The 12843-nt window shown below is 36.1% G+C and overlaps 1 protein-coding gene across 2 annotated transcripts in view; it reads left to right on the plus strand.

The window, feature by feature from the left end:
• The first annotated feature begins 561 nt into the window (after positions 1-561).
• Positions 562-12843, plus strand: part of LOC149562992 (large ribosomal subunit protein uL10-like) — a 52831-nt gene continuing 40549 nt past the window's right edge. Inside the window, exons 1-3 of one of the 2 annotated variants that reach the window (XM_089826431.1) lie at positions 562-993; positions 1099-1161; positions 8940-9056. In XM_089826431.1, the coding sequence (XP_089682557.1) occupies positions 958-993; positions 1099-1161; positions 8940-9056 (216 nt within the window). In that variant the 5' untranslated portion in view covers positions 562-957. The remainder of the gene's footprint in view (positions 994-1098; positions 1162-8939; positions 9057-12843) is intronic. The other variant, XM_089826432.1, reaches the window with a different exon arrangement.

The following is a 12843-nucleotide window of genomic DNA, read 5'->3' on the forward strand; positions in this document are numbered from 1 at the left end:
ATAGTGTATTTATAAAGTTAATTTTAAACTATAATATATTTCCATGTGAACATAAGTTGTGTTAAATATGATCAATTATTGGTTTCTTGTTGTTTTATATAAGATATTAAAATAACTTAAAAAAATGATATCAAATTTTTTTATGATTCTTTAAGTATTTAATAGGTTACATTCATAAGAAGTATTTGAATATATTTTCATAAAAAATGATGTTTAAACAATCATTTGTTGATATTTATATTAGTAAGTTTCGGTCAAGACCTCCAAAATTGCATTTTTCAGACACTTTCAATTAAATTGATTATTTCGACAATTTGCTGAGTGAGTGGTAGCCTCAAACCTTAGTTGAAGTTAGTTAAGTGGTCATTTCACATTTCTAAAAAAAACGAAAGTCCTGGACATTCGGTTCTAAAAGCGACATTCGGTTCTGCGACATTCGATTCTACAATTATGTGTTGACAAAGTTAGCCATCATGACTACTGGTGCCTCTCCCCTAGTGATGGGTAATAGGATGAATAAATTTCCTGAGTTTGAATTAGGCAATGTAAAACGAAACTACAACCCCACCTCGCCAGACCGGAGGATCGAGTCTCTACATGACACAGTCCTTACATATTTTTTAAGGTTTTAAAATGGAAACTGAAATCCCACCTTGTTTAATGCCAAAAAAACCTGAAGAAACGGAAGAATTCTAGGGCCCACCTCAGAAGTGAAAACAAGCTGCAAACAGTATTCTTTGGCTCTTCTTGTTATTGTCAACAGTACGCTTCGGTTCATCGGATGCATTCGAACTATTTCGTTGGTTAACAGTTGTGCTCTCTGGGCGTATCTCCAATAGGGTCGGCAGCTTTCACTTAAAGCGGCAACGCGAAGCAGGACACTTTACTCGCGTTAACTCACACACGCTGCGAGTCAAGCAAGCTCTGTAATTGAGCACCTGAAAATCAAAGGCGGAGATGTTTAGGATTGGACAGGTTGTGCGCATTGCAGCGGTAAACTGACATATAGGCCATGATTATTAGATTTCACTAGAAAATGTTCAATAGCCCATTTTCATGGATTTGCAATTTTGAAGACCATTTTCACTGGATTTGCAGTTGGCCATGGGTGTCAGGAGGGTCAGTCCGGCGTCGCCCTATTTTTCAGTGGCCTTGAATTATGTATGGAACGCTCAAACCATTCTTTTAAGCTTTTTATTTGTAAATTAAAAATTTGAGTGGTTTCAATTCATTGTTTGGAATGATTATAATCATTCGTATGATGCGAACGCCATTAGAGCATTTGGATTCTCAGCTTAAAAACCCCAACGTTCCATGGGATTTTACCGATCTTATTAACAAGCAGCAGGCAACCTTTTATTTGGTGCCCCAATGCATTAGACCAGCAGCACTTTTATATGGATGTATATTCAATGTAGATCTTATTTCTTTGGCATTTCAATTTTAAAATCTCTTTATCCGTTTTAAGTTGGCCTGCTGGGGAAAATATTTGTATTCCATATAGAGGTCATATAATCGAATCCATTAGAGGTTCGTTTTATAGGTGGAACAAAATAATCGCCGTCGAAAAGTGGGCCTCACTGGTTTCGCGGTTACTAGTGATCACTTGAATTACCTTTGCCTTTCACCCATTTACAAACAGTTGGTGGGAGTTCAAAGACTATGTTGTATTCTGATGAGCATCCAAATGATAGCCCCAAAATGTTGTGATACAATTACATGGCATGATGACGCTGTAGTTGAGAAGAATGAATGAATGGTTTTTAATGATGTTCACGAGGCCATAAGCCTAAGGGACTCACAAAAACTCCTAGTCAGTCTGATGTGATTTCTCCAGCCTATCTCTTTTGTTGTGAATCTGCATAAGTAAAATGGCCCCTTTGAGGAGTCTTGGTCCTTCGAAAAGGTCTTTTATGTTGTTCAATTTTAACGTTTCTTTGTGTTGGCTGCAAATGTCTTCGTATGTTGTACAGTCCTTTAGATAGTGCCACTCTGTTTCCACCATACCCTCGTTGCAAAATCTACAAATTCTGTCCTCCTACTCTTCCTTAGGGACCTTCCATCTATCAGTTTCACATCTCAAACAGTAGGAACCAGATCTCAATTGAGCGATTAGGATTTTTGCCTCTCCTTTGATCTCGGCTCCTAAATATTCTTTGTGGTCATGTTTGCATGTGGGATTAAATTCTTTGACATAATAGGCTTTTTTTCTACCTAACTGGTTTGCCCACATGACAGATCTGATTTTTCCTGCCACCCATTTTATTATTTTAGAATTGTTTTCTGGGCACTCTTGGTAGACAATGTTTCACTTGTTGAACTATTTATCATTTTGTTTCTTCCATGTCTTCTTCCGACGAGCTAGTTCTCCGTCAACCACCCTACTAGGCCAGCATTGTGCATCCATTTTACTCACTTTTTTTTAGATAGCTCAACAATCTAACAATTGCTGAGGCTTCCACTGGGAACATGCCCGCCTCTGCTAAACTAATCTCGTATGGAACTATGGATTTGATTTTGAGATTAGTTGTGATGAAGTGTTTCTGAATTCTTTCAATTTGTCGCCATTTATGGTTTGATACGTTGCTCCCCCATACCTTGCTGCCGTATAAAATAACTGGTATCACCAGCAACCCAAAGAGGGTTTTCTTAGTCTTCCAATCCCATAACTCTGTTGTCCTGCACCTGTTTTGAAGAAGATAAGAAGCCTTCCATCCCCCTTGTATCCTTTTTGATCTGCATGTTTCCCAACTGAGCCGATAATGGAAATCTATCCCCAGATACTTGTATTCTTCTACAATTTCTAACGCTTTGTCATTAAATATGAAAGTGCATTGTTGTTTTCTCTTCCTCAATGAAAAGACCATAACCTTGGTCTTAGAAGTGTTGACCTCCATCCTTACTTCCATGCAAAAGGTTTCTAAGTTCTTCAAATGTTCCCTCAGCCCTTGTGCTGTTTTAGCAATGAGAATGAGGTCATTAATATACAAAAGCAATCTGATCACATATTCAGCCAGCTGAATTCCCTCTCCATTGGCTTTGTTTATCCTTTCCTTTAACTTGTCAATATACAGGCCAAACAAGGTAGGAGATAGCGGGCACCCTTGTTTGACCCCTATGTCATTGCCAAAACATTCCGACATGCCCACTTTGGTTCTAATTTTCGCTTTAACCTGTTCGTAAAGTTTATAAACAACAACTCTATATTCTGTTGGGACCTCCAATTCTTCCATCCTATTCCATAACTTATCCCTAAGGACGTTGTCGAAAGCTTTCTTAAAGTCAACAAAGCAGCAAAAAGCCTCTTCCCCCTATTTATCCCACTCTTTTTCAATGAGGAACCTTAGGGTAATGCAGCGATCAATGGTGGAATGTTTTGATTTGAAACCCGCTTATCCCATAGCTCTTCTCCCGTCTTTTTCTGCCCATCCGCCGATTCTCTGCTCTACCATACTACCGAAGAGTTTGCTTAATTGGGGGTTCACCATGATGGTGCGGTAGTCGGAAGGGTTGTTGACATTCCCACTCTTATGGAGAGGAATGACAACGCTGGTGGTCCATTCCATGGGAAAGCAGCCTTGCGTGACCATATTAAAAATGTTCCTAATGTGTGGAGTCAACAAATCTGTCCCCCACTTCAGAAATTCAGTCTGCAGCCTATCTATATCCTGAGCTTTTCCACTTGCTAATCTCCTTATCCCTAGAGTAATGTCTTCATCAGAGAATAGTTCATCTGCATTGTTGGTTGTGGGGAGTGAAGCTTCATCCTCCGGTCTCTCATAAAGAGATTTTGCATACTCTAACCGTTGAGAATCCGTGATTTTATTTTCACTAAAAAAAATGTGGACACATCAAAAATATAACCTGTAATGTATTAAGTATATTATTCAGAGTTGTGTGAGGTTGCAAAAGAGTCCTTGGAGTACCAAGAACATGTCACGGAGGAGTAGAGGCAAGGATTGATTCAACAAAGATTATCCCACCCACAAATAGCCAAAGCCTTCTGATGTGATTGAATAAAAACTATTGGAGGTACTGTATGTTATTTGTGGAAGTTCATGATGTCATTATCTTCATTTATATGCCATTACTCCAGGGGTATGTCATTATACAGAAGCCTCCTGTCCAACAATTTATCAAAGAATCTTAACTCCCTCGGCAATATGACTGTCATGGGGCAAGCCCATGCGATAAATTTGAACTTAGGTGACTGTTGATGATAGAATAAATTTCATTCAATGGGCAGCCACTACAAGGAAGATAACTGATGATGGAAAGCTGCTTCTAACAACTGATATAAAGTAGAGAGCCTGACAAAGAGAATGCCAGTCACAGGGCTGTGCCTTGGGGAGCTGCCACAAAGGTCTGCAGCCACACATGAGAAAAAGACAGACATGAGTTTTTTGAATAGGAGTATTCAAGTATATGGAACAGAATAAAATCTACATCTGTGTTACTCTCTCTGTGCTGTGTTAATCATACAAAAAACACTCGTCAGTTCCACAACCTGATTATATGTCAACAGTAACCAATGGTGAATCTCCTTTTACATAAAAACTACAACTTTACATAATAGCCATTATCACATAATTGAGTAACACTTGGTAAATTATACTTTTGCTTCTAGCATACCGTTGGTACTCAAGGAACCTTTACCTCTTATCGGTATTGAAGATTTATCCCCAAATTTCACTGGACTAGCATTCCATTCTGTAAAATGTAGAAAACTTGCTTTTATCACTTGTTATGTGGTTTGAACAACCACTTTCGATAATCTAAAGATTCTCTTTCATAGCATGCAGTGTTGTAACAACAAGAGATTTGTTCTCTTTCTTTCTCCAATTTTTGGTGTATTTCTTCTTTGATAACTTGTTTCTTTAATCAACAAAACTCAACTAACAATTTCTTGTAGTTTTTTGAACATTTTGACATTTAAAAAAAATCAAGTTGAAATTCTCTCAACTAACAATTTCTTGTAGTATGTTGAACATTTTGACATTTAAAACAAATCAAGTTGAAATTCTGTAAGGCATTAAAGTTTTAAACAAATTTGGACTCCCAAAATTAAACCTGTTTTTTGGTATAACCCTACAATTTATTGCTTTATGACCAAAATAGTTGTAAAAGTTGCAATAACCATAGAATGAGTAAAATCTTTTAAGAAACCACTTCTTAGCATCAACAAAATTCGTTTTACCTTTTGCACTATTTGAACTTTCTACCTTTTCAAACCCTAATCCTGTTTTGATGCTAGTGTCTTGCTGTTGAGCCAAAACATCACTTAAATTTCTGAACTTTTTGTGAATTTCATTTGCTTATCAAGGATCATAGTTAGTTTCTTAATTTTATTTCTTAAACTGACTATTTCACTTTCCAACTTAGAGCAATTTTCAGTTTTAAGAACAAGTTCATAATTTTTGACTTCTAACTTTCTTTTAGTTTCTTCAAACATAACTTTGAGATTTGTAATACTTTCATCTTTAGTTTCAGCATCTTTTGAGAGATCTATATTACCTTTTCAGACTGATGCCAACTCGTTCAATCAACTTATTTCTCCCAATGCACATACCAACACTGCTTCAAATTCAACTTCATCCTATGAATCACTATTTGATTCATCATTGCTCTGATCTGTAGAACAAGGTCCTAAAGCCATAAACAAAGTTTCATAATCATCAAAATGGGAATTATCAGTACTATCATCCTTGACACAAACTTTACTTCTTTGCAAACTTTTTTTTTTACTTGTCAGCAAATTGTTCATCACTGTTAGTGTAGGGACACTTTGCCACAAAATGACCACTCTTTCCACAATTAAAACATTTCACAGGTGATTTTGCTTTATGTTTACCAAACTTCTTAAACCTTTTTACTAGGTTTGCTAATTGTTCTACTAGATCTTATGATTCCGAACTTTTGTTCTTTTCCTTCTTAGTTGTTGTGAAAGCAATTTCCTTTTTTGTTTCTGCATCACTTGACATTCTCATCTGATAAGCTGTTAGAATACAATGTAAATCATCTATTGTTAATTAATAATTTAGTAAGATCCCTGACTTCTTCTATAGCAGAAATTTTAGCATTATATCTGGAAGGTAAAGAAAGTAAAATCTTTTGTACAACAGTTGGTTCTTTAACTTTTTCACCCAAGCCTTTGATTGCATTAACAAAGTCAACTCTTAAAAGATAATCAACAATGCATTCTTCCTCTTTTGTTTTTAATTCCTCAAATTTGGCATTAAATGTTTGTAGTTTAGCCTGTTTAACCTTATAATCTCCTTGACAGACACACTTTTACTTATCCCAGATTTCGTTATCTGTTTTACAATGCATAACCTTAGTAAATTCATTATTAGTTAAACCGCACAATAATGCATTTTTAGGTTCAGCATAATTCTCATGATCTTTCTTATCTGCAAGATATGTTAGAGGAGCTTTGGGTAAAATGTAGCCATTTTCAACAGACATCCAAGCCTCATAACTTATTGAAGCAATATAACTTTTCCATTCTAATACTCCATAATGCATAATTCGTTCCATCAAACAAAGGTGCCTTATTTGAAAATGCCCCTTCTAGATTGGCCATGTGTTCTAATCACAAAATCTGCTTAGACTGATTAGGACTTTTGACATGCACTTGGTTCTGATACTGGTGAATAAATATTAGAACCAAACTTCAATCTAATCCAAACCTCTTCAAATCAATCAGTTTGCACTTAGAGCATCAAATCAGAATATTAGAAAGCACCATGAAATCAATAAACAAGACACAAAACACTACACAAAAATATATGACGTGGAAACCCAGTGCTGACGAAAACCATGGTGAGAATCACTGCTAGGATCAACTGTCCTAATCCAGACTCATAAATAAATCCAATTACAAATTTTAGGGCTTTAACACAGGAATCTCCAAATCCCTTTAAGAACAACAACTTTTTCAAAATATGAGCACCCACTCTACAATATTCCGGGCTCCAACCCACTCAACTTCACAATTTGTTAACATTTTGATTCAGGGAAATGATTGTCGAAATCAACACAAGCTTTTCTGTATATCAGGTAATGACAAGAATTGAACTGCCTGAACAGATCTATGGGCACCTTTATATAATGGAAAACAGATCTGTAGAACCATGTACTGATACACAAATTAAAAAACACTCTGAATGTCTGCAGAGATATGTACTAAAGCAAAACTGACTCTCCTTAAGAATCTGTAAACAGATGTTGAAATTGCTAATTAGAAATAATATCTCTATGCATCTCAGAACATATATGGACTATGACAGTCTGGATTTACTTTTCACTGGTTGCTTATACACTGTGTTCCCCTTCAGTCAAACAATAAGAGTCATAATACTTCTGTAGTTTCAGAAGGCTAAAAGCATTGCTGTAGATATGAATTTAAAACTAAAGTACCAAATTAAATTTAGATACCTGAAATAATAGCAGATCAATGATCTTGTCTCAGTATAACCTGCAGAAGGTGATCAAACCAGATTCTCATCACTTTATTCAACATGGCAATTTTCAGTCAACTGCCTCAGTTTCTTCCCACGTCTTCTTTTAATTTTCTTGTTGGCACTGACTTTTTCTTTGTTTAATTCACATAATTCCCAGACTGTCATTATTCTTATTGCAAGGTATATCTGTCTCACACTCGTACACATTCTGACTTCTCAAATCTTCAATGTAATGGATGATTTGTAAGTATACGTTTCGGATTAACTAAATCGCAGTTGCAGCTACCCTTAGAAGTTCGAATTCTGTTTGTTATTAGAATTAAATAGGAAATAACTGATGTTGCTCATTAAAATTGTCTCTTGTAGCATCTCGACATTCCAGTTTTAAAACCAAACTGCTTATGACATGGCTGTCCTTCCAAAGTGTTTCTGGATAAGACAATAAAAAATTGTCTTTGTTGGGCTGAAAAATATCTGTTTGGAATACGACTTGTGTAAAAACCTTGTAAACCACAGCAACTTAACATTTCATTCGGTGATTAAAATAAGGAATTCATTGACACCTGTTTCAGTTGTTTAAGCCCAACAGATCCGATTTTCAATATTCTATTCTTTATAGGTAACTTGTTCAAATAGAGGATTATTTAATTTCAGACGATCACTAACGAGATCAATTTCCTAATAATATTGGCGCCTGAGGACTCTGTCTTATCTGTGTTCATACGTTGATTGCAAACAGTTCAGTCTATTGACTTTTAGACTTGTGTAGACCTCCATGGTGCAGAAACAATCACTTCACAGTTCACAGTATTCTTCCGCTGAGCAACAGACACTGTTTGATATGTGATCCAAACAGAGACAAATATTCCTCCGGAGGCTCTGAAATCCATGAAGTAATACAGAGATAAAATGGCATTGCTGTTTGTCTTTATTATCTCCCAAAATGTCATTACTATGGGTACAGTGTTAAAGGAATGTTACCATGATAAATAAATCTACTGTATTTCTGTATATGTGAATCTCAATATATAATGTTAATCAATATTGAAAAACTGTAAGTTTGACATTTGCAGAATGAAACATGAACATTTTGTAGGCTCTGTTTATCAACAATGTCAAGTGTTTTCATTTGTTGCATTGTATTTTGACATCAATGACACTTTGATCCAACACACCATTCTTCCAAGTTGACACGAACATGAAGATGATCAATATCTCAGCTCAAAATAATTCATTTTTACTTCAAGATTCAGAGGGGGTAAAAATTATCAGAGTTATTACACTTATTTTCTAAACCTATTATTAGTATTTATTTTTTTAATTTAGGGTGTTTTATCTTAAAATTTAAAAGCGATTATAAATAAATATTAAATACCCTATATATGTATTCATTAATTAAGATGTAATCACAAATGCTTGTGTTTAAACTTTATAACGTGTGTTCTAATTATAATTCTATCAATGACTTTGTTGCAGAGGGTGGGGATAAATTATCATTATTTGAGTCACAGGGCATTCAGTCTGTCATCTGGAAAAGTTATTAGCAAGGAGGAGAAAGGAGGCCAGGATGCCTTCATGAGGTCACTCAATGAGGTTTGTCCTTCCCATTTCTGAATAATTGTTGATGTTTATGGTCATTCCGTTTATAACTTTATATGGAAAATTCTTTTTATTTCTGAATGTTGACATGTCCATTTTTATTCTGGTTACACCAAGGAAGAATTAAAGAACTTAAAAAAAAAAAATTCATTTTCCCTGTAAACTTTTTCGGCTCAAATTTTTGAATCCAACAGTACACATTCAAGAGTTCCAGGCAAGTAGATTCAGAATTTGAACTATGATTTTTTGTATGTCAATGCCCTTTATCAACCTCTAGACCACAGGCAAATGCTTTAGACTTGTATATTGGATTACCATCTTTTGTAAAAGTTTGTTATTTTTCCTAGCCTAAAAACTTAAAAGCTGGATTGAAACAAAAAACTACAAACTTATTTGAATAATCTGTAAGTTGTAACAATGCACTCAGTTTTGGGAAAAGAAACAAGTGAAACAGTGGAGATGTATAGTGGATTGTGGAGGAGACCCAAAAGTATGCATCTCATTGCCTCAATTTTCAATACCGTGCATTGGAATATTTCTTAAAAATTTCTAATCACAATTTGTTTGACCTTCCCATTACTCATCCCTCTTTTGAGGGTACATGCTTCTACAATTGTGTTCCCCTTCACACAAAGAATTGTGTTCGTGTGTTGCAGAAAAGATGTCCAATGCAGCTCACTGATATACTCTTGTCCTTGCATATACTGTCATTTGAGTGCATTATCTTCCTTACAGTAAATACTATAGATTTGGGACTTGAATTCTTTCTCAAAATCATGCCACTTAACTGTACATTTTGATTTCTTCAAAGCTAAAGAATGTGCATAAGTTGTCCACTAAGGACATGATTAGAAAGATTTAAATGTGGAAAATAATCTGTTCTTCATTAACATTATTGTCGAACTATATCCATTGTCGAGCTATTCTGAATAAAATTCTCCTTTGTAGGCTGGATGTTCTTGTTCATCTTAGCTTCCACTTTATTAGGGGGCAGGCTAGAACTGCTTGAGGGCTGCTTCATTTATTGGCTGTCAAGGTCTTTAGTTTTGACCATTTGCACTTTGGGTGTGTCCATCCACACTGGCAGCCCAAGCTGGCTGATGATTGCCTACATGATCTGATTTTGTCCATTTCATTGAGCTCTCTATTCATTGGCTGGTTGGCTCAATTCCTTGGCTTATGTTGGCTTATATCATAAATTATCCTACACTATAATATTCATTGCCTCAAGAATATAATGTTAATATTGTATCAGGGTCGGTAAGGAAAAAACTTGCTTAGGTGTTTGTGACAGACACTACTGTGAAGAGGAAGCATTGCATGCCATTGAGTGTGGCACACCTTTGTGGGGATCTGTCAGAAAATTTGGCACTTAGAAGTATGGCAGATTCTTTCATAAGCTTTCTCAGCAGTATGACTTTGATGCTGCATTTCATTTGGAATTGATAATAATTGGTGGGATGAGAACATTGTGAATCGCAGAGAGGCAGTAGCTTTTATGCAGGAGGGGCTGTGACAATTGTATTCCAGTTTTTAACATACCATTTGTTAAATCTGTCTCAAGGTTGTACAGCAAGGTGTTGTAATACCAGACAAAAGCAAGACAAGGAAGTTGAAGTGTTGTGGAGGCAATGGCAACTAGCAAAGGCATCAGACTGGTTGAAATGCACTGTACAAATATGGGGACAGCAAAATAGAGGCACAGCCATAGCCTCAAACAGAGCTGAATCAAAGGTTCTGTATATGTTTCCCATACAGGACATCTTCTTAGATGTGAAACCAGAAGGTGGATGATACCTAAAGAAGAGTGGGCAGATAGAAGATGTTTTTGCACTCAAGAAGTGGTGGAGACATAATGACATTACGTGATAGAGTGCTCAGCCTACAAGAATATTCAGATCAACTGCATTTATACGCGAAACGTGAACAACTTGAGTAAGTTGTTTGAAGAAGAATAGATTAAAAGAGTTGTAGCTTTCCTAACCAAGATACAGAGCAGAAGATCAAAGTTGCAAAAGGAAAAAGAAATTGAGATGGCTGGTGCTCTCTATTTTGGGTTTCGTTTGCTAGCTATCCCTGGGAACCATAGGCTGTTTGGTCTCGTGGATGTTATTATAAGATTTGATTCATTCATATAGTTTTTAAGTTTAAAAAATCCAGGCATGAGTATAATTTGTGATAATATTTAGTTTATTTGATATTTCCGAGTTTGCAAACTATTAACTTTGTGGAGAAATAAATAGTTACCTTAAAAGGAGTGCCTGAAAAAGTGTTTATTCTGCAGGCTATCTTTGCTTGAAATTTGGCCACAATAGTAATCCTGTTAAGAACCCGGCCAATTTGTTTTGCTCCAATATTAGTGCATCTCTAGCTTTGATTGATAAGGTAATTTACTTGAAAAGATAATGTTAATTTGATATCTTTTAAAGTATGAATTTTTAATTCTAACACTTTACTACGTAGTGTCTAATGCATTCCAAAACATCTTCATAAAATGATTTTGTTTGAGCTCTAACAGGTCTGTTGGAAATGTTGTCATTGATGTCAAAGATTGATGACTGTTAACATATTGATGTCAAAGGGTGCTGGGTGTTGTTGTCATTTATGAAGTTGGTGGGAATATGGTTATTTGTCAAAGATTGGTTTTTTTGGCAAAAGTTAAGATCATCTGGAAGAGTGAATCAGGCTTCAATCTTCAATAGTTCAGTGTTCAAATTTTTTTTGGCAGAAGGTATTGTTGGGCAAAGGTTTTCATTAATGTTAAAGGTGCAGGTCAGCTTTATTATTGATGTCATGGTATTCAATAGGGTGCAGTTACTATCATTTCTATGTCTGAGCATATGGGTTTTGAAAGGGTTGTGACAAGCTATGGTTGATAGCTGTCTTAATGTTATCGTCATGTTCTGGTATTAGTAGTTCCTGTATTTCTATCACGTGTTGCTGTATGGAAGCATCTGCAGTATGTTTTTGAGGTTTGTTGATCAGATACAGTATGTGCACATAGTTACACTATCATGATATTTGTTTTTGCATTTGCTGCATTGGAGAGCTATGGCTAGCAGTTTGGAAGTAGAGTAAAGATACATTTGATGTATCATATTCTCGAGTTTCAAAGGCTATTCTTCAACAACAGGAAAGTTAGGAGTGATAGAGCGTCTATTGTGCCAATTGATTGATTGTGTTAATGTTCGTTAGGGCCAGTAGATAAGATAAGATAAATTTATTAATGTCCAGCAGATGTCCACAAAGAAGGTCAAATGGATTGTAGAACACAGAACAAGTGGCCAACCAACAGCAGGGACACCCAAAAATGGTACTAGAAAAAGCAAACACACACAACAAAAACATCAGCAATACCAAGAGGAGGGGAGTACCCATCAAGGGAACTCCAAAACCCTCACTAAACATTCTGATCAGCAGCGACGACCTCTGGAACGGAAGGGTAAGCCATAGGAAGATCGGGGGTCTTGGACCATTTCTGAATATTCCAAGGGGAAGATAACTGCGGTATAAGGGCCTATGGGGCCTCCCAGACTTGGAATGACTAGAGGGATCAAGCTGGCACTTGGTAATATGCATGGATGAAAGCACAAAGGAGGTAATAAGTTGATAGGACTACGGAGTCATGTGACGTAGAAGATAGTGGCCTTAGAGTCTTAACGGCTTCTTGCAAATAGAGAACAAGGCACCTCTAATCGAAGAACTTGAAAAAGGTGGAGAGAGACTGGGCCTCCTTAGATTAGCAGTAGAATTTCCCTCTACTCTTGTTGTAGATAGGGCA

This window comes from Cupressus sempervirens, chromosome 4 (genome assembly GCF_028749045.1).
Source record: "Cupressus sempervirens isolate cs-2001-9-10 chromosome 4, ASM2874904v1, whole genome shotgun sequence".
Classification (NCBI taxonomy): domain Eukaryota; kingdom Viridiplantae; phylum Streptophyta; class Pinopsida; order Cupressales; family Cupressaceae; genus Cupressus; species Cupressus sempervirens.